At 38.6% G+C, this 27,010-nt stretch overlaps 1 protein-coding gene across 1 annotated transcript in view; it reads left to right on the top strand.

Annotated features, from left to right (window-relative positions):
* The window catches only part of DCHS2 (dachsous cadherin-related 2), a 932,357-nt gene that overhangs the window by 722,881 nt on the left and 182,466 nt on the right, over nt 1–27,010 (top strand). The window contains exons 15-17 of the mRNA XM_086962326.1: nt 1,022–1,885; nt 6,851–6,964; nt 14,244–14,455. Of these exons, the coding sequence (XP_086818452.1) occupies nt 1,022–1,885; nt 6,851–6,964; nt 14,244–14,455 (1,190 nt within the window). The remainder of the gene's footprint in view (nt 1–1,021; nt 1,886–6,850; nt 6,965–14,243; nt 14,456–27,010) is intronic.

Below are 27,010 nucleotides of genomic sequence, written 5' to 3'. Positions count from 1 at the left end.
GAGACAGAATCCTAAATGTACTACTTTTGGTATTCACAGAAGGGACTTACAACTTCTAGTATTCACAAAATGCACTTACTACTTTTGGGTAAACTTACTACTTTTGGTTAAACTTACTACTTTTGGTATCCACAGAAGGCATTTAGTAGTAGTAAAGTTAGTTTACTACTACTAAATACCTTCCGTGAATACCAAAAGTAGTACATTTAGGATTTTGTCTCAGATTACTTCTGTGAACCTGGTCCCATACTTTTTGGGGTGAAAGGGATCGATTTTCTGAACGTGAAATTACATTTTTTTCACTCAAACCATTTTTTGCTTGCAGATAATCTGCTGGTCTCCCTTTAAGTGTTAATCCACAACGTTCCTATTGATTGTGTTTTTACAAACAATATAGTCATAATCCTACAACTTAAAGAGTTTCAACCTTTTGGCTAATGAGGCCCTACAAGGCGAAGCTGAACCTCAAGGAAGTAAGCATAGTGTACTGTGACTCAAAGACAGAATTTAAAGTGTAATAAAAGTCGGGGTTATGGCATATTAGATGGGCATTGAGATCTTACTGCATCAGTGTTCATTTATCTGTGTCAAATAAGAATGTCTTTTAGTTGATTCTAATAGGCAATTCAAAAAACCAAAAATAAATCATTTTGTTTTCCAAAGTCCGTGATAGGTCTCTGGTCATTTTCATTTAGGTTGCCACTTATTTAGAGCAGGAGCATGGTAGCAACACGTTTTAACTGGCATGTAGATTTTAGGGAAAAAGGTGAACATCTGGCAAAATAATGAATATGGAGTTCTGCATTTACCCTCACTGCCACACACTGATATAAATGAAATGTAGGTTATAATTCTTCAAGAAATGAAAAAATGCCCAAGGCACTTAAGCGAACCAGCTGTACTAGCAACGTGCCTTGTTATTCCATTTACCACACAGGATCTGTGTTAGTATGGTATGAATTTGGAGATGGATGCCCTCGAGTGATAATGATTTCTTTCATTTCTTTTTCCCATTTTGAAGGTGGAAACTCTAGCAAGTACATCGCCATAAATATCACTTCAGGAGAGTTGTGGGCCACCCAAGCATTTGACAGAGAGGAAGTCAGCAACTTTTCCCTCATCATTGAATGTCATGATCTTGGGAGACCACAGAAAAGCACCCAGGCCAAGCTAAACATTGTTGTCCTGGATGCAAACGACAACACCCCTGCATTTACAAAAAATGTCCATCGCACATCTTTGAGAGAAGACTTGGCCGTTGGATCGTTGGTCCTTGACCTGCTGGCTTTTGACAAAGACGAAGGCTCAAATGGAGAAGTAACTTATTCGCTGACTGACTCCACCATGGGGGTCTTTGCCATAAACAGAACCACAGGAGCCATTGTAACCACACAGTCACTAGACCGAGAAACCGCACATCAGTATATATTTAGGGCAGTCGCATGCGATTGCAGCGTGGATGGCCCAAAAAGATGTGCTACCACTCAAGTAGTCGTTAATATCGAAGATATTAATGACAACACTCCACATTTCAGAGAGAATCCAATCAATGCCCACATATACATGAAGACAACATTGAACAAGACAATAACCACTGTGAGAGCGATTGACCCAGATCAAGGAACAAATGGCACTGTTGAGTTTCATTTTGCAGAAGATGAGCCTCTATTTCATATCAACCGTCACACAGGGGAAGTCCAGATACTACGGATTATGACTTATGAAACACTAAGTCCCAAAGTTCTAAAAGTGTTGGCTGTAGATCAGGGTCAGCCAGCGAGGACTGCCACTGGTCTCTTAGTCATCTATGTACTGGGACAGGCGCACAGTATTGAATTTGTGCACAATGTTTACGAAGCAGTTCTACCTGAAAACAGCAGTGCAGGTGAGTGTTCCTTTATGACAAGCAGTGCAATCATGTCCTACTGAACCTCATACTATTAGTGGGCTCTCATGTACTTAAAGTGATAGGTTTTCTGTCAGCAAATGTAAATGTAAAAATATGTAGAAGTAACTGGTTTGGACTTCTTGATTCATAAATCCTTAAGACTGTCTCATTTGCTCATGTCTATACTGCAATAAAATAATAAAACCTTATGAAACTGCAACAACATTCCGAGTGAGAATAAGGGAAGAAGTACTAAATGAAATGTTCTTTTCTCCTCGTTGCTTTACATAAGATTTTTAGCACAAGTAATGCAAATTTGCTACGGTTGCAAGTTTGCAGTTAGGAGTTGGTACCTGCAAGTTAGCTATGGAGAAGAAGAGGTGACTACTCGAAACATGATAAACAAAAACAAAATTCTAACTTTGTTGTCATAGTCACTTGCATTGACAACATTTTTACATATCTAATTTGTGCACCTTAACTTAGGTACTCACTCCGGGAGGTCCGGTAACCTTTCACATGCCCCTTCAGGAATTATGAGGCTTGCGTTGAATCTCCATGAAGAAATTAGAAATTACATGGGGAATGTAAGGACATTGTAAGACTTCAACATGAAATCCCTGTTAATTTTGCACCCTCAGTAATAATGAGACCATAAGCATCATTAATTGTCAGGTGCAAAAATAATACCCCGCTTCTAGGAGTCTCATTATGAGGCTGTTTGTGACAGAAACTACTGCAGTAACTTTACAAGCTGAGTCGAAAACATTCCTTACATTTTTAGAAGATGCAGGGGACGTCTTTTTCCCACATGGGAATGCTTCTTGCATGTGAAGAAAAATGGCTGTGGTGCAATTTCATCTTAATCCTAACAAGTGAAAATGAATAGATTTTCTGATGGTGGGGCATCTGCTACTTTTACACTACTTAGTAACCTTTCCACCTGAGACTAGTAACTTACCAAATCATTGGAATTGGCATCTGGCTGGTAGTATTACTACTTTATTGAGGAACAGCAAAGCTGTTTCTGAATATATTTTTGAGCAGCTAAAGCAATGCTACTACCAGAAGTAGTAAGTGCAAAACAATCATCCAATTAGAAACATGCATTTAGTCCATGAGTTAATCTTGCAAAACATTTTAACTGTGGTAAGTCTTACTTTGAACGATATGCCTAATTGCCAATATATATGTCTCTTCCATTTTCTTCATTTGGTTCTACTATTTTTAGGTCTCACCTAGACAGATTATACACTGTCTCTTTGAGACATGCTGTATCTTCTCTGTGGGCTTACAGCCCATCCATTATTTTTAATGTATTGCTTTGCGTGTCCTTCACAAAGGCTTGCTTCTCGGTGGCCAATGTTGGTTATATCTCCCTCCTTTTTGTGTGTCCACCCCTCTCATGGAGCATCTCCCTATAAAATGTAGGCTTGCCCTTTTGTGCATGTAGGTTTGTTTAAGTGCACAAAATATTTTATTTTGTTTCTGACTGTGTTTTTGAAATGTTGTCTTTTCTTTCTGTACGCGCTCACCCTGCGGGAGTTCAGCAACAATTGCTGTAGTGCTAATAAACTTACCTATCAGCATTTGTCATTTTGTTTCTGTTCCGTATTTAGTTTTCTATCGGCATTTTTTAGAATTTTGACATTGTTTTATTTTATTTTTTCCAATTGGCATGTCTCTGTGTTGTTTTTTTTTTTAAGGCATGGAGAGAACTGACACTGAGACTAACCCGGTTCCCCAGTACCAAAGCCGGCATCTCTGGATGTTATGCCACATCCTGTCTCCCAATATTGCTGGACATAGGCGTCATCCCAAATACCATTTCATTGTGTCTGGCTGGGATTTTCGCTATTTTTATTCCCGCTTGAACCAACTTTTTTTTATGTCCTCCTTCTGTTACTATTACCACCTCAGACCAATGGGTGTGGTAAGCCCTGATTCTGGCTATGTGCGCTGCAGCTGCAAGCTTCCTGCTTGGCCTATTTCCACGCTCACGTTCAGTTGTCACCACCTTATGGGGCTCACGAGTGTTGCGCTATGCCTATAAAGGCTAACTTCAAAGTATGACCAAAATCACAATGCTGGCGCACACATGTGAGGCTGTTTCTTCGCTCAATAGGTAACCCAGTAGAGCTCATATATGATTACTTGTTAAATGCGTAAACCCCATTGATGACTAATGAAACACTTATTTATAAGCCACACGTGTAGTCATTAATAATGCTTGTTTTAATACTAGCTAGATAAAATATAATGTATGGAGTGGAGTCCTTTGATTGACCCACAGGCATTGATATTACTGAGAGTTAATAATTCAATCATGTAGCCTTTTCTTATTTCTTTGTCAAATATAAAGACTTGTAAATTCTCAAAGTCAGGTAAAGGTCTGACAGCATTTCTGTGCACATTGTTTCCAATGAGCTGTAGATTTTTCATTTCCAACTTTTATTTAAAAAAAAATATGCACAAAAGATGATTCCAAATAAATAGGATATTTAAGACGTTGGTCCATATTTATGAACCTGTCACCCAGTGCAGCACCCAGAATCAGAATCAGACCAAAGCTTTATTTTGATTGTGGTATAACAATCATAAAAGGCACAGATAAAATACATAGTTAATACAAAGAATTTCATCAAAAAAAGTATTCATTCCTTTGCTTCCTTTGTCGCCCGCTTTCTGCTTTCTGACCCTCTTTAAGTTCACCCCTCTTTCAGTCTTTCTTGCACTTTATTTCTCTTCTCTTTCTTTTCAGTTCAATCACTTACATTACTATTAGTGCATTTCCCGAATTTCCACTTTCATATTTCATTATTGCCTTCTATGCCAAGTCTCAATTGATCGTTTCTTTTGCTTTTCATGTTCTTTTTCCTCACCTTTCCTTGCTTTCTATACACGGGTTCTCGTGTCTTTTTTTTTCCTTTGCGACCCATCCCTTTGCCCTGTTTTTACTTTCCATCTTTTAGAATATCTGTATGTTGTTCCCTCATTAGTGACCACCTTCCACCCCATGTGGCTTTCCGGTCCTTTCTGCCTGCTAGAGGTGCAATAATTCACCGGAACCGCTTGACACGCTGGGTTTCTGGTTGCGTGAAGTCAGCTTCCTCCACCTTCAAAGCCAGCTTACATTTTGGTTAAACGTATTTTTTGCCAATTGCTTCTAAAGCAGCTTCTTGACGTCACATCTATTTTGCTCATCCCTAAAACCCGTCCTTGGAACTCTTTTACACACTTCGGCCATATTATCAAGGGCTGGCAATAACATTATCGCTGCTTTGGTGTCCGCTTTCGGGCGAAAAGCGGCGATAATGTTATCGCTTTATTAACAAGGACACACTTACGTATGTTTCCTTGCCTTAGCGCCCGGTTTCTTTCCGCCTCGCATCGCTAATGAGATGCAAGTTAGGCGTGCCTCGTAAAACTTCAGTGTTAAATATCACTAATTGGGCTTCGCGATATTTACAACGAGGCGCCGCCTGGTGTAGCGCTGATCTTTTTCACTCTAACGCGGCCTTAACGCAGGAATTTAACGTCTGTTAAATTCCTTACTAATGCATACCTAACATGGGAGGTGGATTGTGGGGATAAGACCACAGGGCCCTATCATAAACCATATCGCAGTTTTCCACAGAACATCACTGGAAAACAAGAGTTGTTCCATGGAAAATGGCGATATCCCCGCTATCGCTGGAATTTGTATCGCCCCTGTTATGTTAATGTTATGTTAATTTATTTCTTCTATAGCGCTCGGCTACTCGAAGGAGCATCCCGGTGCTGTGATACGCGTTGTTAATAATGTGCTAACCGGGCGATAAATTCCAGCAAGAGACAGTGATAAATAAAAAAGCGCTAAGCGTGCTTTGCGATATTTATCGTGGTCTATTGATAATATGCCCCTGTGGCTTTGGCAAACCGCACAGCTTTTTAGCGCTGGCCCTTTCGTCGAAAACAATTTGCCCCAAAATAACCCAGAGGCAAAATAAAAATACATATGTTCCCTAATAATTGACATATAACGTCCGATAATATAACATTATGTGACATAATATAGAGTCCAGTCCAATTAAACAGCATCAGAAAGCACCAGAACAAATGACACACCATCATAGCACAAAACAGCACAGCAGCATCCAAAATAGTATAGGTTAACATAGCATAGCATAGCATAACAGGGTGAGATTATAACAGCACAACTGAACGCATGTTATAAGACGGCAAAACAGAATAGTTGCATTCTAAACCAAAGCATAACAGGGTGACATTATAACAGCACACCTGAAACAAGTGTAAGACTGCAAAAGCAATATCATTGCATTTTAAAGCAAAGCCTAACAGGGTGACATTATAACAGCACAACTGAAAACATGTTATAAAACGGCAAATAGAATATATTCGAATTCTAAAGCAAAGCATAACAAGCATTAACAAGCATTGGCATAGACAATAGGTCTCGCCTTGGGACCTTATAAGTGTTTAGCTACACAGCACAATATCCTTGGTGCAACAACATCAAGTGTTGCATGGCTAAACACTTATAAGGTACCAAAGGCGAGACCTATTGGCTATGTCAATGCTTGTTTACCTGTTTCCACTGTGACAGTCTTTTCGTTGTGCTGCACTAAGGGTTGCATTGTGAATATCCCGCGCGATTACTGCCTGGCGCGTGCACGTTTCAATAGCTCGTTATTCAAAAGAGAATGTTTTCATAACACTGCTGGCTTACATCTTTCGCAGAGCGCCAGGTTACCTCTCTAACAGCCCGTCACACTTCCCGAGTGATATGTTTGAAAGGTTTCCCCCACGGGAACCAAGTGACAGGCGCTTTTTTAACAGGCTCCTTTGTTGAGGTGGAAATGAAACCACATTAGATGAGGTAATAGTGTGTTACTTACTGCACAGCGACCCGCACTGTAGCCGTCTGGGTCTGTCTCATTGGTGTGTTTTTTTTAACCCTAGGTGCGTCAGTTATAACTGTCGAGGCTCGAGATCACAGCCTAACTAGAGAGAGAGTACGCTACAGCATATTCAATGGAAATGAAGACGCAGTTTTCTCCATCAATTCTGGAACAGGTAAACATTTGCTGCACTTCGATTATCAGGAACCATTTTATATTTTTGGTATTTTTTCTCTGCCAAGTCCATCGTGTGCAGGGTTGTAGCATTGCAGACGTTTGCCATGCTGCAACTGTGCCAGTATGTTTCCATCCCCCACACACCTTCAGCTTTGGAAAGAATGTGAAATCGTCGGTTCTGTATTTCGCTTCAGTGATTTATTGCCGCGCTGACATATCTGTCATAGAACAGTGATTTTACTGCTTTACGAGTTTTTATATTTTTATAGCTTCATACTGTACTTTTAGTGCTGACAAATATATATGTATATTTTCAGCAACATAAAAATCACCCAAAGGAGTTGACATTTTCATAACTGCACCATGTGTGCTAGGAAGGTACTATTTAAGATTTATAACGTGCACAGAATCTCCACTCCGCTATATTAAATCTAGAATGCTAGTAAACGGTTGTATTTATGGTGCAGAACAGTATATTAGAATGAAATTTATTTTCTAAGACCCAAAAGAGATAAAAGCCACCATAAAAATAAACGTCTCAAGTAAATCTTAAAAAAGTCGAACTCAAAATGGTTAGCAGAAAAGTACAACCATTAAATGGTAACTTTTAGACGCTGTTTCTGATATATCAATGAATGAATCAAAGATAAATGGACCTTTCTTTATCTTGTGTGATAATTATTGTTTTACATAGGATTCTGCTATCATGCCCAGGCTGCTGCTATCTCCACAGAATTAGTAAATATGTCACCAATACAATATATGCGCTCTTGAAATGTCCCCACCGCTGTACTACATGTCTTCATCTAGCCTGGGGTGGATTTCATGTGGGGAGGAGGCGAGGGCGTTACCCAGAAAGTGATCCATGGGTGCAGGGACAACGTTGTGCCTCATTATCAAAGCGACAGAACCTCACCACTTTTAATCCACTCTAAGAGGCTGAGTTAGTTTTTGATAACCCAGCAAAGAGGAGGAAAAAGCCTCCCAACATAGGGCCTTATTACGATGTTGCTTGGATCCCAACCTACATGGCATCTGTTGCGATCCGACCAACATCTACTTCCACAGACCAACCAATGCATTAAGATGCGCGGCGGTTGGAGGCAGGGCAAATGGACCAACCGACGACCATCAGTCGGAATGTAATTCCTTGCAATAAGGGCGGTGCTTGCTCAGTCATGCTGTAGGGATTACGATGCCTCTTCCAGAAAGCCTTTCAATGGCAGTTTGAAAGGCTGTTGGAAACAGACTTTGGTGGCCTCTAGCAGGGCCCCCGTCCCTCTGCAGCCTCTGCTATGAGGCCTGGGGGGCACCTGTGGTGCCCCCCAAACATCTATACCCCGTGTGCAGGCACCACATGGTGCCTGACACACAGTGCATGGATGTTTGAAAACAACCATTTTACCAATGCAGCTTGTGTTGCAGTCCTTTTCCAACTGACAAACAAACTGCAATGGAAACATTGATGTTTCTGACTGCCTCATGGGCGGTCGCATCCTAATTTGTCAGATGAAAACACCCACTACTATCCGGTCGGTTTCCATTCCGACACAATGCCGGTCGGATGTGCCGTAGTGTGCGAACCTGCGGCCTCATGTGCTATGCTCAAGGGGGGAATCAGACTAAGCCTTTTTAGTCAGCTGAGGTCCCGCGTGGGAGCAGTGACGTATCTGGGCTGTAAGGTAGCTTATTGATGTGAAGCAGAATATAGGCATCACAGGGAGTGGTGTAGTGATGGTTTAGTGTCCCAAGAGTATTAGAGGGGAAAGTACTGTTTAGGAGGTATCACAGAGAAGATATGGTGTCAATTTGGTGACATTTTTGGCACTGAGCCACAAGGGAAGAATGTTTGTGAGGAAGAAGATGTAAAGAGAGAAAGGGCCTGAGAAGGGTCCCAGACGAAGTGTGCTGTACACTGCTGAGGAGGATGGGACAAGATGGTGATATTGCAAACAAGAGATGGGGAAGCAGAATGCCCCCAGGAACTGTAGGGAGGGAAACCAGAAGTGGGGATTTAGGTGGAGGGCATGTGTTAGGGAAAAATGGGAGCGGCAGAAGCTAAAGGGTAGAAGTAGCTGACCGTTATTGACTGCTACAATAAAGGAAATGAGAGTCCCATTGGAACTGTGGGTTTAGACTTTACTAAGCTTGGGCGGAAAATCCGTTCCGCTCGCGGATTTTGCGGATTTTCGGTAAATTCGCAATCCGCGAACGCTCGCGAATTTACCGAAAATCCGCAAATTCACACGCAGCGGATTTTTTTTTCTTGGTGATACAATTTTGCGGCGTGCGGTGTAAGTTCGTAATTGTGAACATGTAGGTGCGGCGGGCAGCAACAATCTCGCACTCGCGAAATTACAAAAATTGCAATTCTGCACAAGAAATCCACTAGCAAGCAGCATAGACCTTCTGAAAATGATGATTTTTATCAGATTAACTCCTAAGGTTGACATTTGCCTGCACTTTTTTTGGATTTGAGGCCTTTTGACTTTCTTTGGATCACTTTTGGATTAGAAATCAACTTTCATAAGTAAGCTTGTTTGGGGCATTACAGTTGCTGTAATGCTGTTCTGCAGAAAAACGAGTTTTGCAAAAGTGAAAGCATTCAACAGGTGCAAAAGTTCAAACTCATCATTAGTAACCATTCACTGTAGTGCTTCCTGACTGGGGCCCCTCCAGAGTTCAGTTGCTAGTTGCAACAATTGTATGACCCTGCTCTGACCCTCACAGCAGGCTCATAGAATAGCTACAAGTAGGCCACAAAATTCCTGTAAAAAAAATTGCACTGCAACAGAAAGCAAATTACAGATAAGGACGCAGGTGCCAGACTGGAATTTTAAAACAGTGACACATTAATAAATCAACCCCAAATTAATTCAGGTCAATTGAAGCAGGGCAGGTGTGCTTGCTTTCCCCCCCATAATCTACAGTGATGATGAACCAGAGGGTGGCATTGATGTACCAGAGGGTGGCATGGATGAAACAGAGGGTGGCAGGGGTGAAACAGAGGGTGCTGGGAACCTGTGATGATGAACCAGACGTAGAAACAACATATACGCGACCGTTGCGAGCCGACATGTAAGTTCGCAATTGCGAACTGGTACAAAACCCTCGCGAACTGGCAGAAATCCTTGCGAACACAAAAACAAAATTCGCGAGAATTCGCGGATTTTGCGGAGTGCGAGTTCGCAAATTCGCAAAATTCGCGAACGCCAGATAAGCAAAATTCGCCCATGCTTAGACTTTACATGGTTTGTAATTTGTAAAGTAAATTGTGGGAGTGGGAGTTCTCTTGGTGCTTTATGGGGCATCTGCCAGGCATTCCCAGCAAAATGTTGAAGGACTCAGTGTACATTGCTAACCCTGACATGAATGAAGGGCTGTGGGATTTTAAGACAAATCCACCCCCTCAATGTGGCAATGCCACTATGATGGGTGTGGTGTTGGAAGATGGAACGGTTCTATATGGGGTAAGTCGAGTCCACATCAGGTAGTGTACCCTGTTGCATACAAGGTGCCTTCCACTAATATAAGACATATTCAGCTTGACATGAAACATTCCACGTTTTAATATAACAGACTTCTAGGAATATTAGCCGCTGCACTGTTCTTTTAAGGTATCATTAATCCATATCATCTAAGCAAAACCTGCATGTTTGAACAATCATCCAGCTACCTTCTGAACTTCCCAGATTCCATCATGGACATTGCGATCCAAGCATTTCGCCCTATGAACAGATGGGCATAAACACAAAAACAACACTTTTATCTTAACACCAAACAAGAGCAGCGAAGAAAGACAGTAAGAGACGAATGAGAGGACACACGGATCAACAAGCATTTACAATGCAACGGTTTCGCCTTTGGAAAAGTTAGAGCTATTGGCATTGTAAATGGCAACATTTGTATTTATGTGTTGGTTTTGAAAACAGATAAATAAATAGCATTGTCATTTACATTGCCAATAGCTTAATCTCTCGCAAATGTGAGACCTATTGTACCCTACGGACAAGCTCAGCAGACAGCAATTACTACCACACACACACACCCAGAGCCACACACACACACCCAGAGCCACACACACACACTCAGAGCCAGCCACACACACCCAGAGCCAGCCACACACACCCAGAGCCAGCCACACACCCAGAGCCACACACACACACACACCCAGAGCCACACACACACCCAGAGCCACACACACACCCAGAGCCACACACACACACACCCAGAGCCACACACACACACACACACACAGAGCCACACACACACACACACACACACAGAGCCACACACACACACACAGACACACACAGAGCCACACACACACACACCCGGAGCCACACACACACACACAGAGCCACACACACACACACACTAAGAGCCACACACACACACACACACACAGCCACACACACCCACCCAGAGCCACACACACCCACCCAGAGCCACACACACTCAGGAGAGCAAGCACAATGTAAAAGGAACTTCAACAATTAAATGAATCACTGTGAGCGATCTCCTGCGTTCCTTCCACAACGTCTAGAGGTGGGCACAAGTGAGCTCTGTGCTATGAATCCAACATGACACAATCAATGGAGGGAATTCCACTAAAATAATCACAACGTGAAGTTGCGCTGTGGTTATCAAATGTTTGGAAACTCTGCATCAGTGTGTCCTCTCCTCCTAAAAGTATCACTGGGACACCCAATCCCGCTATAGAGAGGGGAGGGGCAGAAGGGAGGGAGGTTGTAGGAATGGCGGAGAGGGCGGGAAGGGACGGGCCTCCAAGTGGCTGCAGAGGAGCATACGGAGGGGAAGGAGGAGTAAACAGCTATAATCTGCAAGTGGATGAAGTGGGGGGGTTCAATGTGGTGATGTGAGGGGGTCTATCAGACGGGGGCACGTAGCAGAGTTTCAGGCTAGGATGGGGACGAGCTGCTTCGTATGGCACGCTACGATCGAGGTTCTGACAGAAACTCAGCACTGTATCTACTAATGTCCAGTTAGACCCGGGGCACCTGGCTGACACCACAAAGGCGGAGTCATTGAGGTCAGGGTGAAGCCTATACTAATCACGGGTAATAGCGGCTGCCTGAAAGTACATAGGGAAACGAGCTAAATCATGGGGGGGGGGCGAGGTCAGAAAGATCTGCTGATCCAAATTCCCGGGGCTCCATGCCCATGCTTGTGAGAACAGATTTCACCCTGGAGCCCTCCCAGTGATGGCCCACTTCCTGCTCGTGTCCAGCCGCGCCTTGACTTTCCCTCCCGCACCACAGGTGTTATTCTTGCTTGTCCAGCTCACCCTCGACCGCCTCCAAAGCTGCTGTAGGCCCGGTCATCATAAGTATCGTAAACCGCCATTGCTGTCTCCTCTCTGACCTAGCAGGTCCAGACCGAAGGACCCTCGATATAGCACCATAGGCGGGGCTGCCCTACGCGCTGCCTGACTGCCATGCAGACAGCACTCATCACAGAAACAGAACAAGCATTTACAAGTGGTGCCAGAGACACGGATAGCAGGGGGGGGGAACGGGCACACGGAGAGCTGGAGGGGGGCGGGAATGGGCACACAGACAGCGGGAGGGGAGGGTAGCACTTACCTGGACTTCTTCCAGCGGCGGTCGGCTTGTAGGAATGAAAAAAAAAAAGTCTGAAAAAAACAAAAAAACAACCGCCCACCGTCGCATGACGTTCTAAAAGAGGCGGGATGCAAAAAAATCTAGGGAATGCCCACGAATCTGCTCCGACAATTACGGACAGATCTCTCTACCAATGGCTAGCCTCCATTTATGGAGCTAGCCAATCGAAGAGAGAGGCGGGACAAAGCCCCGTAATGGTAAACATAAGATTTCGCCTGCGCGAACACTGCTGCACAGTGCTACGCCAGACGAAACCTAAAAAACGATTCTGGGGATAAACAAAAATTACAAATTCACAGGGAAGACAAGAATAGAAGAGGGAGCGATACAAATTGAAACAACAGCAAGGTACAAATGGCAACTACAAAAATAGAGTCATATTACTTTGACAAAGCTGTAAGTCTGTTTCCCAACTGGGAATCCTCCCACCAAGACAATTGCTCATCAATTATCCCTTCCCTCATCCATTTTTTGTTAGGCATTCCATGCTGCACACTGGATCACCGTTCCATTCCCCCAACCAAATTTCTGTCTCACCTTGCCTTCTCCACACTTCTCATCATTTTCCCCACAAATTTAAAAATACAAAGAAAAACTTTTGACATTTTTCTTTTTTTTAAATTTGTGTGTTTTTTAACTTGTATTTGCTATTTGTTTTCAATAAAATGGATAAAGAGAAGTATGTTAAAGTGTTCATGAAATTAATGTTTTGTGACAAGTAGATTGTTTGTGGTACCCTGTACCTTAACATCAACTGTTTTTAAATACAACAATGTTTTTTTTTTAATAAAACAATATATAGTTTCCTGTATGATTTAGTCTTTGTTTTTTTTGTAACATAATATAGCAACTGATAAATAAAAAGTGCTCTCTAAGTAAAAATGATGGTAACTTACCTTTACAATATTTCCTGATTTAAGGAAGTGATAGCATATGATCCGAATTGTAGCTAACAGCTATATTTACCTCTCTCATTGTTTAATCTATCAGAAAGTGATTTATTTCTTTGTTTAATGTTACATACACCCATCCCTTTTCTAAGTCTCAGGGTACCTCCCTCATATTTTGGCAACTTATTAGGATGCCACTTCCTGTGATGTCACGCTCTGTGATGTCACGTGCTGTGATGTCATATGCCTGTGATGTCACTTGCATACTGATTAACTAGGTTAGTCCCCCCACTTATTTTTTTAGGACTTGTGCCCTGTGGGAAACTAAATGTCCTGGACAGAATTTCTTGAGATATATATTGCCTTAAAATATTTTGGGACAAACATTATTTGTGCAGAAGGATCATGGAATTTCATAAACTATCGCTTTGAGGTTTGTCCAGTTCTAATAATTAATATGTGCAGAATTGTAGGGAATCATTACAGTAATGTACCTTGCAAAGTGATATCCGTAGGAAAGTGGCAAGTGTAGAATCTTTTGGGTGATTTACAATGCTGTAATAAATACATGCAAAAAAAGATCTTCTCTGTCTGATAGGTTTGTACCTAAATACCGTTTTGCTGTACGTTAAGTACATGCCTTTCCAGTGTATACTGTGTTTCATTATTGCTTTCCTCGAACCTGTATCTAGTCATGAAAATATGCCAATTCTTTTCTTTTTTACCTTAAACCTAAAAACAGGTGAAGTCACTGTTAAAGAACCATCCTTTCTTGATTTTGAAGCTACAAAGAAGTTCAATCTTGTTATTCTTGCTGAAAATCTGTGGCAAAGTGCTTATTGCACAGTGATAGTCTTTATCCAAGATGTGAATGATAACTTGCCACGGTTCGAGCAGCAGCACCAAAAAACATCAGTATCAGAAGGCCAGACCTACAACACGTATGTTTTACAGGTAATAATGTGTCGTCATTGGATTAAGTGTTTGAACTGAGATATTGTGGGTGGTGAGTTGAACGCACCAGTAAGACATTTCATCTGGTGCAGTGAATACACCTTCCTGAAACATGAACTGAAACATCTTTTCCCTGTACTTTAAGAAAATGAACTTCCATCACATGCTTGCGTTTAACACAGTATCATTCCAAGCACTCATTTTTGGAGACCACATTTTATAGTTTAGAGTTGAGGAGCCCACAAGCCTCCTATACTTAAGTAATCAAATGGGCTTCAACCAGAGGCCCTCTGTTAGATGATCCAAGGTAATGTGCAGTGATGGTTGGACAGATTCTTTTCTTGGATGTTCGAGGTTTCGGGTTAAATTGATGATACAGCGGCCACAGGAATGTGGTCTGAACTTGGTATTCGAATGTCAGCCATTGGAGGACAGAAAAATGATCGTAGAGGTAGTGCTGCCGTGGTATTGTGTATTCCTTGTGGGTGCTTTCAGAAGAATTGGCAAGTGGCATTGCACCAATCAAATTGTCTGTCACACCCTTGGTTTGAATTTGCACTTAAGGTTAAGAGACCTCACATTTAGCTTTAAAGGTACTTCAAGGATGCTCCCTGTATTTGAAAATTATGGTCCAGATTTCGAGTTTGGCAGATGGGATACTCCATCACAAATTTGACAGATATCTTGACTGACGTACTGCAAGCGCATTATAGCCCGTGGCACTTAAAAAAGAGAGGTTGGGATATTTGTCACATTTTGACAGAGTATCCCTTCCAACGAACTCTAAATAAGGTTGGATGTTTATTGCATGTTACATCTTATGTAGGTCTTAGTTTGTATGGTATCTTCTTCTCCTCCTTCATGCCTACTATTTAATACTACGGAACATACATACTTCCTCATAGAGTGATTTAGCTCCAGAGGCAAATGATATAGTAACCTGCTTTGTTGCTGATCTAAGTATGAGTTTCCAATCGTAATATAAGATGGTACTCATTCAGCCCTCCAGTCCTTGAAATGAAATATATAAGCCTTCTAACTCTGTGTGACACAATCACTGCTAGTCTGTACTTTGAGTAAATAATCTAGCCAGTTTTCTTCAGAATTGAATCTTCTATAGAGTGTCATAAACAGGACAAATATAACAATTCCTGTGTACTGAAATCTACCATCTCATTCAAATTTTCTGTTTACATATTTTGCTATCACAATAACATCTATTGACATTGGGGTTTTCCCCGAAGCCTACTGTGCTTTTGGTATGCATAGCGCTGCAAGATTATGTACGTTTTTTAGATTATTGTTTACTTTGCTCACTGCTGATTCCTTATAACATACCAGACTTTTTACTGGCAAAGTAATGTTTTCCCTTTTTTCCAACTGCATTCCTGTTTTTCTTACAGAACTCCTCCATGTTAACCATTTTGTTCATTTATTTTATTCCCCTACATATTTGTGTGCCTTCTATTAAAGAACAGTTTTCCCGAGCACTGCAAAATGTATAACTTGAAAATCCGTGGCGGCTGGTGGGATTTGAAATTGGTGAGGCATATGCAGAATGAATCAACGCATGCAAGCGAGCACAGCGAGCAAGCCCAACGGCAATAAGGGATGTTCGGGGGCGTTCTCCCCCGGTGAAGAAATTTTTTTTTTATTTCATCTTTTTGGTGTGATTTTCAGCACTATTTCTGTGATAAATGGACTAAAAATTCAGTTCTTCTAGGCATTCATAAAAGAAAACTCATACATTATTTCAGAGAATTTCTGGGTTGCCAAGCAAGTGTGACTTCTGAAGAGGGCTAGGGTTCTAAGCAAGACTGCTTTGGCTCTACCCTTTCCGAAGGAAAACAGTAGTTAGTGATGTGAACAAGTTCAATGGCAAATCTGGGGTCTCTCCTGAGAAAGAAATTTAAAAAGATCGGCAAATGGTGCATTTGAAAGCAAATGAATGCAGCGATAAAGCAAGGCTTATTAAGCAGTGGGAACGTATAGTCTTGAAATATAAAACACATTAAAAACTTCCCCGTATCTTCTCGCATTATTTTGTTCAACAGTTACTGTAATATGTAAATTGTTCTGCATGACAACTTTAGCCCTTTAAAATGTATGCTTGCACAGTGTCTTGCACTGCATGCAGCATTAACTTTGGAAAAATATGCTCTAAACGGGAAGCCCCACAGCTGCTGGCTGTAACCAGTCATATAGAAATATGTGCCGGCAGGTCTTTAAGTGAGAGGAAAAAAGTGGGTGCTCCCTATAAAGGAACATGCCAAATACATTTCTGTGATTCCCATAGTGTGCCATCCGACCGGTATTTTGGTTTCTCTCTGAGATGTCATTTTATCCAGATAAATGGCACAGCAACTTACATATGCCTAAAGCCTGTCAGTATGATTGGCTTTGTCACTGGTTGTTAGCTGTTTAAAATAAATGAGTTACAACAACAATGATTTCTCATAAATAATTAACATTGAAAAATTTTAAATTCTGAAATTCTGAAATGGTTAGTCTGTGAATTAAATAGCATTGAGGCCTGTGGAAGGATTTTTGGCCTTTAATTATGTGTGCTTTATGTTAGATATGTATCCTCTTTTTCTCTGCATATCTTGTCCATCTGCACATCTTCAACGCCCTCTCTTTCCTCTTCAGCATCCTCTTTTCACTTTTCCCCGAATGTCCTTCGTCACATCTCTGTCACTTCACCGCCCCCAACATGCAGTGCACTCCCTCAAATATAAGCACTTTAATTTCTCTTATTTTTGCCTTGCAAATATTTTGACATCAGTGTACCCCTTCACACACATTTCCGCAAAATTTCAGTTGCAAATGGAATACACAAATATTGTTCTGTGTGCTCTGCAGAGAGGCCAACCCACTGAGTCATCCCATGTGTCACCGAAGCGCCCCAAAATACATTAGTATGTGCTGAAGTCCATGTGGAGTCCACACCGTTCAATAATGGGCACCAAGGTAATAGGGGCCAGTACAATTGGTGAGGGGTGACATATATCCACTAGTCTGTAATAAAACTCTGAGTCCGATTCCAAGAAGCTGCGAGGAAATACCGAACATGTCATCGATTCGGGATGCTCCAGACTTAAATTATAAAACAAACAACAGTCAGAATATCAAGCAGAGACACTGGTGATGTGGTTGGGCAGTGGGCTGAATATGACACCCATCACAATATTGTTCGCTTGGCACATGGTACAGATATGGCAACGGAGGGGAGATGAAGGGAAGAAATGAGAAAATCAGAGAGTACCTGCGATTTAAAAACTATGGAAAAAGATTACTACTTTAACTTTACCAGAGACCTGTGCCTCTCCGCTGCAACACTTGCCTGAGTCAGAACTTCCCATTTAAACCCTAACGGGCGAAGCAGCCCTAAGCACCAGTCCGCCGCTGCTCTTTCTTAACTAGCAGCGACGAGAAGTGCATGAAACAGTCACTGCAACGCTGCGGACACCCAGCACCGCTACTTCCTCCCTCTCCTTTCACTGTGTCGCCCCGTCACCCCCCTACTTCCTTCCTTCTCAAAAGTAAAGGCCTGGCTACCGCCTGACACACATGACCTGGCCGAGTGCCGGCTACCAGAAACGACTAAAAAATCCACCCAAAACACAACAAAAAAGTATTATTGACCCCATCGAACCTGCACATTCAGTCTGTGGCCTCTTCATGGAGGGAGACAGTATATGAAGGATAGAAGGGTTAAGTGATTGTTGTATATTTATTATAGCCCCCTCTCTCGCTCGCCTCCCTCTCTCTCTAATGACCACAATTCTGTCAGTGAGCATTTGTGTGTCATTTCACTGTTTACAATGCGTGACGTTTTGTATGCCTCACGTGCAATACTCTCAGTAGCACTTTATTGTATTTTATTGTAATTAAAAAACCAAGGTACACTGATGATATCTCCAGGTCTATTTTTTTTAATTGCAAATACTACAAAACAATGACTGATTGCTCTTGTTGTGTAGTTCCTATATTCCCAATAGGCTCTGAGCATTGGAATAACATATCTTATAGATTTTACGTAGGACTTATGTCTACTAGGTCTCTATCAAATATATTAGACTTAATTGTGAGTGCCAGCTAGCTCAGAGGTCACTAGAAACTTTCTCGAATAAACAAGAAGGGATTAGTTTCTGACAACCGTATAAACATGAAAACTTTGTTTCCCCAAGAATAAAACTTATCTTCAGAGTCGGGGAAACAATAGACAGATATTTTACTCAGTCAATCGTGCATGCTTCATTTCATCACAGGTGCAGAGAAATAGAGAGTCGGGCGCTTTCAATAAAAAGGATTTATTGAATAGTCTTCTTTCTCATGCAAGTAAAGTGAACTGCTACAATCGTAATACTGGTTGCAAAGTATAATGCGTACAGTTGGAAGAGTTTTATAAAATAATACTGTAAAAGCATTGTATGGTTCCTAGACCATAGCTAAATACATACATAAATAACAAAGCTAAGAAGTACTCAACTGGTGCTTCTAAAATACGCCTACCCCAATGTACCTAACCTAAGTCTAGTACGAGGGAAGAAGTAAGTGAGGTGTAGCATACGTTTAGTTTTTCTTTGCCAAGAATCTATCCAAGATTTCTCTTAGGGTCTAATCAGCTCCATACCTTGGTTCTAGAATGAAGGAGGTCTGGTATCTCTGTCTCGAAACTCGATTTCCCAACACCCCGCAAGGGGAGCTTGGCAACACTGGAGCTGGATTCTCAGGGAGAGGAAGGACAGTTTCTCTGTCAGTGCGTCAGCTGGAGGGTCGGCTTCCTTTGGCACTTGCTGTAGCAAGCTGCGTCGGGCAGGTAGATAGTCGAGCTGCTCCGAACCACTGTGTCTTTGCTAGGGCAAGTGTAGGCTTATTTATACCTTGAAGGTGCCTAGTTTGACGTAAAGTCGAACATAATAACGTCAAAGGAATGGTAGTTCTTTAAAATCTCCATGATTTCTAGGACAAATCAATATTCAAGCAAAGGGATGTCCCTGACTGCTAAAGACGAGTTTTTCAAGAAATCATTGTGGCTTTTTGGAACAAGTGGAAATAGCCATGCCTGTATTTGAACTGGATGGATTATGTCTAAATATGGGTATGATTTCTATGCCTATATGAGGACAATTGAGAATTATAGCTATATAAGGGCATGAATCGGTAAATTACTCTTAGATTCTAAAATGCTACACAACACCCACACCACTTTATTATGTTCGATATTACTAAATTCTAAGCATTTTTTAAACATATCTAAAGAATGATGTGTAAAAATCCCTCCCAAAATACATAAAATGCATTCGAAATGGCTGTACACGAAAGATGAGCATTTGTGCTGTACGCATTTTAAAAGTAATATTTTCATTCAAAGCATGTAGTGTGACATTGAAAAATGCTTAACAGAATGAGTCATGAAATATTATTTATGAAATGGCTCTTAAATACAGAAGAAAAGTCGAGACCATTCCATGACAGAATATATATACTGTTTAGGTTGTGGACAAGGTCAAATAGTGTCGCTTGGAAGTGTTTTAAAGAATTCTTGTTCTCTAAGAATAGTTCTACTTAAGCAGATTACTTTGTGCCAAAAAAAAAAAATTGGAAAAAGTCAAATCGCAGTTCTTAAAGTTGGAAGTTTTGTTTTGAAAAGTGTAGGTAGAATACAGGGTCCCATAGAACGCTGTGTGCGAACTTCAAAAGTAATTCTCGTTGTTTGGAGAAAACATTAAATCTTCTAAGCTGGTAAAGAAATGGTCTATCACAGTAGGTGAAAGTTGGACCACTTCATTAAGTAAACCGATAGCACAAAAATGTGAAACGTCGCCATCAGCGTTAGCCGCATTAGCAATGTTTGTCGGAGATGGAGATGGTACCTGTGTGCCTGTTGATCCACGTATCTCACCGTCAGCAGATTGCGTCTGTGAGATCTCAATGAATGCCGTCATCAGAATTGGTAGCCGCTGGGGGCAACACGATGCATGGGCCGTTACTGAACCAAGCAAGGTATCAACATCCGTTGGCAGTGCTGATGGAAGAGTTAGACAGACGTCCAACGTGCATTCTTCTCCACAAAGGAGGCATCGTAGGAATCACTGACAGATTATCGATTTCTAAAAAATCGACCTACTATAACATCGAGTCTCTAATATCGATAGCACTAATATCGACACCCTATACTTAACATGTAAACTACAATAATATCGAGCAAACTATATCGATGCACAAAAATATCGTCTACAGAAATATCGTTAGCATTATTTTCGAATACCATAATATCGACACTCAATACTACATATACCACACTACAATAATATCGAATACAAAAATTTCGATAGCACTATTTTCGTCAATATCAAAATATCGATAGCTAAATTATACTCCATTTTTTATATATAACACCAATAAATCTATTCTCTAAGTAATACACACATTTCTAATGACTTCACTAATGTATTTTCAAATTATTAAGTAACATTTAGTGTACAATATTGTGTTTTCGCAAACTGACGAAATTTGTATATAAACTCTTTGTAAACATACTTATTTGATACTTAGGACTCATTTTACATAAACTTTATTTATTACAAGACTTTTATTTTACATAAATATATCATTTCAATTCCTCAACATAAACTATATAAGAAGATATATCTTAAATGTTTTACTTAAAAAAAATTCAAACTAACCAATAGTAACTCGTCTTTACATATCTGACCAATCAGATGGCAAACTTAATTACACATAGACTATATAAACCAATCACAAACAGCCTTACAAGTTGCAGGAAATATTCTTCGTGACCACATACTGCCAATTTTGGGAGCACCATCTATATTCTTCTCTTCAAGAAAATTCGTCCTGAAACTACAAGTAAGTAATCATATAGCTCTGTTAATAAATTCTAATTTTTTTGTCTATTAATTATAGACCAAGATTTGTAACCTAATTTGTTATTTCTTTATGTACTTTACCTTTAAACAGACTCTACAAACAAATCAAGTTATACTTCAACTTCAAGATACAGGACACTTTAAATTTAAAAAAGGTATCTACATATGTTTAACATTTACTTAACGTTCTTTGCCAATTATTGTCCTAATTTAAAACGCTATACTTTGTTTCTTAGCCTGTAAATCTTAATACATATTGTGCAGCCAGAATTTTTTGAGGAAAAAAAGTTACAATGCTGTGTAAAAAATATTTTCTTCCTGTTCTTAAATATGTTTTAATGTGCTTTTACTCATAATACATGTGTCATCCTCGGTTCTTTTTAGCAATTAAGTAACAATGCTTTATAACAAATGTGTATTATTTATATAACATATAAACGCATTAGTAATTTTCATCAACTTTCTCTCTAAACAGAACTCAAAGGTACAGAAAACAGATAATTCACATCAAAGAACAAACATTCTGCTACTACTATAATTCTCTTGGTAAGTTCATAAATAAAACATAACTAGTCTTTATAAACTCTATGGAATGTACTAGAAATAAAATGCCTCTTGTTATGCATCTGTTAGTATAATCTTCCTGTTCTTAAATATGTTTTTTTGTGCTTTTACTCATAATACATGTATCATCCCCGGTTCTTTTTAGCAATTAAGTAACAATGCTTTATAACAAATGTGTATTATTTATATAACATATAAACGCATTAGTAATTTTCATCAACTTTCTCTCTAAACAGAACTCAAAGGTACAGAAAACAGATAATTCACATCAAAGAACAAACATTCTGCTACTACTATAATTCTCTTGGTAAGTTCATAAATAAAACATAACTAGTCTTTATAAACTCTATAGAATGTACTAGAAATAAAAATGACTCTTTTTATGCATCTGTTAGTATAATCTTGGAAATTTCTCTTTTTACATTCAATAAACAAAACTATTTTTAGAGACGTTATAACGTAAAACAAAAGTTACCAAGAAAAAAATTGTAACTTTTCCTATAACATACTTAATTATTTCTCAACAGACCGTGGCAATACAAGAACAACATCTAACTGAACAAGCATCTACTTTCGATAAATAGAACATTACTGGTGGTAAGTAAATTACTAGAAGAATACTAGCTTTATTTAAAATCTTTTATACATTTCAGATTGTATTAATATTTGTATATTAACTTTTCTAGATACCAGAAGTAAAGAATGACTGATGATGCAAGATTTATTACATCTCAGAAAGGGAAATTTTTGTTATGCTATATGGGCTACATTTATACTCAAGAGAAACAAAAAGACCTTAAAGTGAATTGGAAGTGCACAAAATATTACTCCAATAAATGCTATGGCCGTGCTACAACAAGGGAAACTAGTGTTATAAATACCACTGAACATAATCACCCACCAAACATCTCGGAAATAGAAGTGAGATCCACTCTTGAAAATATCAAGGAATTAAGTACCAGATCAGAATTACCTACCAACGTAATTCTGAAAGAATTACTACCTAAAGTTCCCAAAGAAGCAAGAGGTCAGCTACCATCTATTGCTACCATTAAAAGAACAATAGCAAGAACAAAAAAAGCAAGTAGACCCAATATACCAACTCCTAAAACTTTTGAAGAAGTCATAATTCCGCCAGAGCTTGTAATTACTCATAATGACGAGCCATTTATATTTTATGATAATCATAGCAAGGACAAAAGAATAATCATGTTTGCAACTAATAACAATATAAAAAAATTTACTGAAAGTACTACTTGGATGATGGATGGTACTTTTTCTATATGCCCAAAACCTTTCTACCAGTTATACACAATTCATGGGCAATATCATAATACCTGTATCCCCTTCATATATTGTTTATTACCAAACAAACAAGCCACTACTTACTCAGAAATCTTACAAAAAATAAAGGAACAAAGTTCTGACTACTTCCCAATGAAAATCATCATAGACTTCGAGCAAGCTATGATTAATTCTATTTTGAAAACTTACCCACACACATCCATTCAAGGATGTTATTTTCATTTCAATCAATGTCTCTGGAGACATTTACAAAAATCTGCCCTTAGTGTTGAGTATGCAACAAATATAAATTTTGCATACCAGATCAAACATCTCATTGCTCTGGCATATGTACCAGTAACTGATGTGGCCGAACATTACAATTTGTTAATTGAAAGTCCTTTCTACACCCAAAATGAGCAAAGACTCGCCCCACTTTTAGATTACTTTGAGGACAACTGGGTAGGAAGACTACATAGGTCAGGCCACAGACGCCAGCCAAAATTTGCAATTCCCTGGTGGAATGTCTATCTACCAACACTCAACCAAGAAGCAAAAACGAACAATGCTGTTGAAGGTTGGCACAATGCCTTCCTCTCTTCTACTGGACGTACAACACCCACATTACACAAGCTAGTCTCAGCTATACAAAAAGAGCAAAGCTTTCAGGAACTACGTATGCAGCAATCAGTCATACAACTGAAACCAAAACTCTCTAGACAAACTGCTCAAATGTATTTATATCTTCAACAGCAAGTCCAACTATATCCTACAACAAGAGGACTGGAATATTTAAAAATGATAGCCAAAACATTGAACTAATTGCTATAACTAAATTAATTGATAGAGATCAAACAATATCCTTAATTTAAAAAAACACATATTTTAATATAATAAAAAAATATTTATTTAGTCTAATTTATTTTTTAACACTATTCTAAAAAGACTAAATAAATATATTATTATATCACAATATTTGTTTTAAAAAACTGCTTCCATCCAAATAAAATAACATAAATTTCTAACTTACCTTTAAATAGAACATCATAAAGATAATCATTTACCGACAATACAATGTGTAAATATCAAACACTTAATCCAACCAATCATTAATTATGTTTTCTTTAACTCTGCAAAAACTATCCATCATCCAAATTAAACGACTATTTAAATGCCATTTAAAGTGTGATAAATATATCACAGAACTCAAAATATAAAGGAAGAATGTAAATCATCTCCGTTCTAACAACTGAAACACACTTCCTTTCCCTTAAAAAAAAATTATCGGAAACGGAAATAGCTGTTTCAAAATACGAGAAAAAAAAACAGCTAAACAATCCCACCGACATAACACTAACGAATATCCCAGAATATATAAACATAACATTCCTATTTATTTATAATTTCATTAAATTATACCACATACTCATTAACTCCAACTATTTTAAATGGCTCAAAAATTCGTGACCGAAAATACGTATTGATTCCACTCCATTATATGTAAATAGTCATGCTTTAATTCTCAACCCCAAAATACCAAAATATAACCTTTAATTATAATTTACAATACTTTAACAATATAAAAGTAGATTCGTACCTACTCAAAAGTGAACCTGCTTCCAACCGCGACTTTCCCTTTACCAAAATAACGCAAAAAGACAAAGAGTGGTTACAAAAGAAATGATCCAAATTATATGTAACTGTGAAAAGAACTACTATAAATGTCGATTATTGTTATATATATGGCTCGAAATTATGTGTAATGTTAAAAAAATTGTATAGTATATTGTGAATAGAAAATGTTTTTGCCTGTATATTAATTATATATTACATACTTTTAATATTTATTACATTAAGTATAAAAATATAAAAATATTTAATGTAATATTTATTAAAATTATTATATAACTAAATGTGTAATATTGTTTTTGTTTATCAGATTTAATTGTTTACAATATGACTAATATGTGAAAATTGTTATTATTAAAACGTATTTATTAATAATAATAATCATACATAAGAATATTGTAATGTTAAAAGAATCATTGATGATGATGTACATGTTCTAATTAGGATATTTATATTATATTATAATTTTAAAAGTGTTCATATGTTAATATCATCATCAGTATATCACTATATGTATTAAAAATTTGTGACTTATGTTTTTCATTACACATGTTGATGTTTTATTAAGAAACAATAATAGTATTATGTATGTATAATATCATACATTGCATTATGTGAACTAACCATTTTTTCTCTACAAATTAAAAGTACTTGTCAAGAAAATTACTGTAAAATGTGATTATTAAAAGGACATTGTCCTCCATTTTTGTTTTTATGTATACCAAAGATAGCTTAATAAAATGTATATATGTTCGTATATTTCAAGTGTTGAATAAAAAAATTTACTGGAAAGAAAACTGGTGTCATTATTTTGTATTACCTATGACAAAATCATTTTTATGTATTTTTGCAAATGTATTATAACTGTAATGTTCTATCTATTTCTATATACCACATGTAAATAAATAACATACTATACACTGAAGTTATAAAAATTATTATTCATACACCCATAAACATATAATATCAATATTTGAAATACACATAATTAAATTTTTAAATATTCCGACTCCAATAACCATTTACTTCAGGTAATTGCTTCTCAAAAACAGTAATTAATTTACAATTAGAAATGCAATCACCATTTAATTAGAGTAAGTGCAGGACACAGAACATATTACATTTACTCTTCCAACTCCAATTAACAATTAATTTAAGTAACTGCAGGACATTAAATAATAATTAATTACTATAAAAAATGAAATTTTAAAAAATTAATAATGTAATATCATTAAATTTAATTTAATATAATAATTTTAATTTAAATAGAATCTTAATTTATGTTTTCCCAGTACCCCTATAATAAAAAACTGACCCTGAAACCTAAAAATACCCCTTCACCCACAAACTAAAAACTGACCCTGAAACCTCACAAAACCCCTTTACCCACAAACTAAAAACTGACCCTGAAACCTAAAAATACCCCTTTACCCACAAACTGAAAACTGACTCTGAAACCTCACAAAACCCCTTTACCCACAAACTAAAAACTGACCCTGAAACCTTACAAAACATCTTTACCCACAAACTAAAAACTGACCCTGAAACCTAAAAATACCCCTTTACCCACAAACTAAAAACTGACCCTGAAACCTGACAAAACCCCTTCACCAACAAACTAAAAACTGACCCCGAAACCTAAAAATACCCCTTTACCCACAAACTAAAAACTGACCCTGAAACCAGACAAAACCCCTTCACCAACAAACTAAAAACTGACCCAGAAACCAAAAAATACCCCTTTAACCACAAACTGAAAACTGACTCTGAAACCTCACAAAACTCCTTTACCCACAAACTAAAAACTGACCCAGAAACCTAAAAATACCCCTTTACCCACAATCTGAAAACTGACTCTGAAACCTCACAAAACTCCTTTACCCACAAACTAAAAACTGACCCCGAAACCTTACAAAACACCTTTACCCACAAACTAAAAACTGACCCTGAAACCTAAAAATACCCCTTTACCCACAAACTAAAAACTGACCCTGAAACCTCACAAAACACCTTTACCCACAAACTAAAAACTGACCCTGAAACCTTACAAAACACCTTTACCCACAAACTAAAAACTGACCCTGAAACCTAAAAATACCCCTTTACCCACAAACTAAAAACTGACCCTGAAACCTGACAAAACCCCTTCACCAACAATCTAAAAACTGACCCTGAAACCTGA

Source organism: Lissotriton vulgaris, chromosome 3_1 (genome assembly GCF_964263255.1).
Source record: "Lissotriton vulgaris chromosome 3_1, aLisVul1.2, whole genome shotgun sequence".
NCBI classification, from domain to species: Eukaryota; Metazoa; Chordata; class Amphibia; order Caudata; family Salamandridae; genus Lissotriton; species Lissotriton vulgaris.
Note: the sequence above shows the minus strand (reverse complement) of the source record. Positions and strands in the feature narration are given on the sequence as shown.